The sequence below is a fragment of the Endocarpon pusillum genome (assembly GCF_000464535.1).
Source record: "Endocarpon pusillum Z07020 unplaced genomic scaffold scaffold4259, whole genome shotgun sequence".
Taxonomy (NCBI): domain Eukaryota; kingdom Fungi; phylum Ascomycota; class Eurotiomycetes; order Verrucariales; family Verrucariaceae; genus Endocarpon; species Endocarpon pusillum.
In genome coordinates, this window is record NW_006916409.1 from 81,079 (window position 1) to 83,677 (window position 2,599).

Sequence of the window (2,599 nt, forward strand, 5' to 3'; positions counted from 1 at the left end):
GCCGGCGCCGGGAGCGGCGAATTCCACGTCTACAAGGCGAGTCGGCGGAGGGAGTATGAGCGGATACGCGGGATGGAGGAGGAGGCGAAGCGGGAGAAGGAGGATGAGGAGTGGGAACGGAGAGAAAGGGAGAGGAGGGAGAGGGATGAGAGGGAACGGGAGAAGAATCGGAGGCGGAGGGAGAAGAAGAAGAAAGGCAATAAGAATAAGGGACAGGGTAAGGGTGGAGATGGGGATGGGGATGGTGGACAGGCTACAAAGGATGGGGTTGAGAAGGCCACAGGTCAGAGGAGTGGAGTCGCTGGGTTGCAGGCGTCTAGGCGGCTAGGACATGAGCATGATGATCGGTCGGCAGACGAGAACGGCGTTGCAGAAAACGGCAGCCGAAGCGGAGGACAGGCTGGTGATGGATCTTCGGAAGCAATCGGGGTTGTCATACATGATGATGATTGAGGGCTTTTCATGATGCATCAAGCGAAATGGTCTTACAAGCGTGGCGTCAAGGCGCGTGCAATAGCAGAGCACAGGTGCTTAGCAGCCCAGAGCACGAGGATGGATGTCCCGCAAGCATTCCCATGATCATATAAAATCCTTAATGACAGCCAAAACACCGCGCTTCAGTCAGCACGAATACCAGTCCAATCTCTAGAACGCTAATGCCACATGACCATCATATTCATATCTTCTACTCCACCAATACCAAATCATCACTGCCCGAACTCTCCTCCCTCTTAGCATCACTCTTACCCCTCCCAACAAGCCGCTCCTCACCTCCCCTATCCCCTATTCCCACAGCAGCAAACCCAGCGAGCGCCCTATCAATCCCACTCGCCCACCTCAAACCCCTCTGCACAGCTACCGGCAACACCGCAAACCACTGCACCCACCCGGCATACGTCGGCATCCTCACAATCCCACCCTCGCCCGCATCAATCAACCCCGTCACAACCTTGACCACCTCCCTCGTATCCAGCACCGGCGCCAGAACCCGACTTGGCGTCTCCACCCCTTTGAATAGAGAGGTATCGATCTGGCCCGGCTCGACGAGGATGGCTTTCACCTTGTGCGAGAGGCTGAGAGCTCGGATCTCGGCGGTCAGGGTGTGGTGCAGGGAGGTTAGGGCGGCTTTGGAGGCGGAGTAGGGGGCTAGATGGATAGTGGGGAGGTGGGTGAGGATTGAGGATGTGGTTACGATGGTGCCGCCGGAGTTGTTCGAGGAGGAGAGGATGGAGGGGAGGAATACGGAGAGGAGGTTGAAATGGGAGGTTAGGTTCGTGGTTAGGGTGGAGGTGAATTGTTGGGTTGTGAGGGAGGGTATAGGGCCGGGCGTGATAAGGGCGGCGATGCAGTTTATGAGGATGGTAGGGTGTGTGTTGAACTAATCGTACCATCAGTTGCTGACATGCAGAGGAGTATGGAGGAATAGAGGCGTACCTCTTTCAAAATCTGATTCTTCACCCGCTCAACCTCCTCTCTCCTCCCAACATCACACTGAAACCAGCGTAGACCCCTCTCCTCCCACTCCTCCCTCTCCGCCCCTTGCCCCGGCACTCTTACATCCAGCACCGCAACCCCCCTCACACCTTTCATGGCATAAACCTCCGCAAACAGCCTGCCCAATCCATTCCCTCCTCCCCCCGCAACAAGCACAACCTCATTCTCCAGACTGACCGTCCTGGCCCTTCCATACGCAAGCCGATGATTCCATATCGCGAGCGTGTGGTAGAGCGTGACGATACAAGCCCAGGAGAACGTGTACACGATTCCGCGGGAGGAGACGGGCCAGTGTCGCGCGAGGAGGCAGAGCGGGATCAGGAAGCAGATGAAGGGGTGGAAGATGGAGCGGTTGAGGATGTGCGAGATCAGGTCGAGGGTGAGATAGTGCGTCCAGGGCTTGGAGGTGGAAGGGGGCAGGTGCGGAGTCGTGGTTATGGTCTGCATTGTCTAGATTGGGTGGATTGTAGATGCGGCCGTAGTGGTGGGCTGTGTGAGTCTAGTGAGCCAGCGTGGTGTGCAAGTTGGGAGGGAAGAGGTGTAAAGATACTGTTCTGGCTATGACTTCTACATGATAATCAACTTCGAAGGATGCTGGCGCCTGGCCGCTCCATGTCTTGTTTTTTGTTTGTTTCATCTTCACTCACTGTTGGAGTTGGGGTTGGAGTTTGGAGTCGCAGCGCAGCTTACCTTCAGAATGGGGGCAGTCAGCGTGGACTTGGGCGCGCTGACCCCCAAACCCGGCCAAGGGTGGTGGGGACTTGCCCAAGCTTCAGGTTGCGACTCAGGCCAAGGCGGACGGTTGAAGCCAAACGGCCAATTGAAATTTCAACTCCGCAGCTGCTCAAGGAGAGCCATTATCTCTCCTGAATAAGGATGTCTCTACAGTAATTATTGATTATTCTATTGTTCAGAGGGTTCTGTATGTCGCGTTACTTCTTAAACGCTTGATTTGGCCCTGATTTTAGCCCTGGATATGGCCCTGCTAGATATGGCTCTGAATATGGCCCTGCTAGAAATAGCCCTAGATATAGCCCTACTGGATATAGCCCTGCTGGATATGAGATGCAGAATGCAAATTTGTAGAAAGAGTGTTAATTTTCTA

The 2,599-nt window shown here is 55.1% G+C and overlaps 2 protein-coding genes across 2 annotated transcripts; one reads left to right on the plus strand and one right to left on the minus strand.

Annotated features, from left to right (window-relative positions):
- Window positions 1–72: 72 nt before the first annotated feature.
- On the plus strand, window positions 73–453 carry EPUS_08357 (uncharacterized protein; the record flags this gene model as incomplete). Its single annotated transcript, XM_007805389.1, has 1 exon — window positions 73–453. One exon carries the CDS (start codon window positions 73–75, stop codon window positions 451–453), a length of 381 nt encoding a protein of 126 aa, XP_007803580.1.
- A 232-nt stretch (window positions 454–685) lies between these two features.
- Window positions 686–1,941, minus strand: EPUS_08358 (uncharacterized protein; the record flags this gene model as incomplete). Its single annotated transcript, XM_007805390.1, has 2 exons — window positions 686–1,378; window positions 1,435–1,941. The coding sequence occupies 2 exons, from the start codon at window positions 1,939–1,941 to the stop codon at window positions 686–688; spliced, it is 1,200 nt and encodes a 399-aa protein (XP_007803581.1).
- Between the last annotated feature and the right edge of the window lie 658 nt (window positions 1,942–2,599).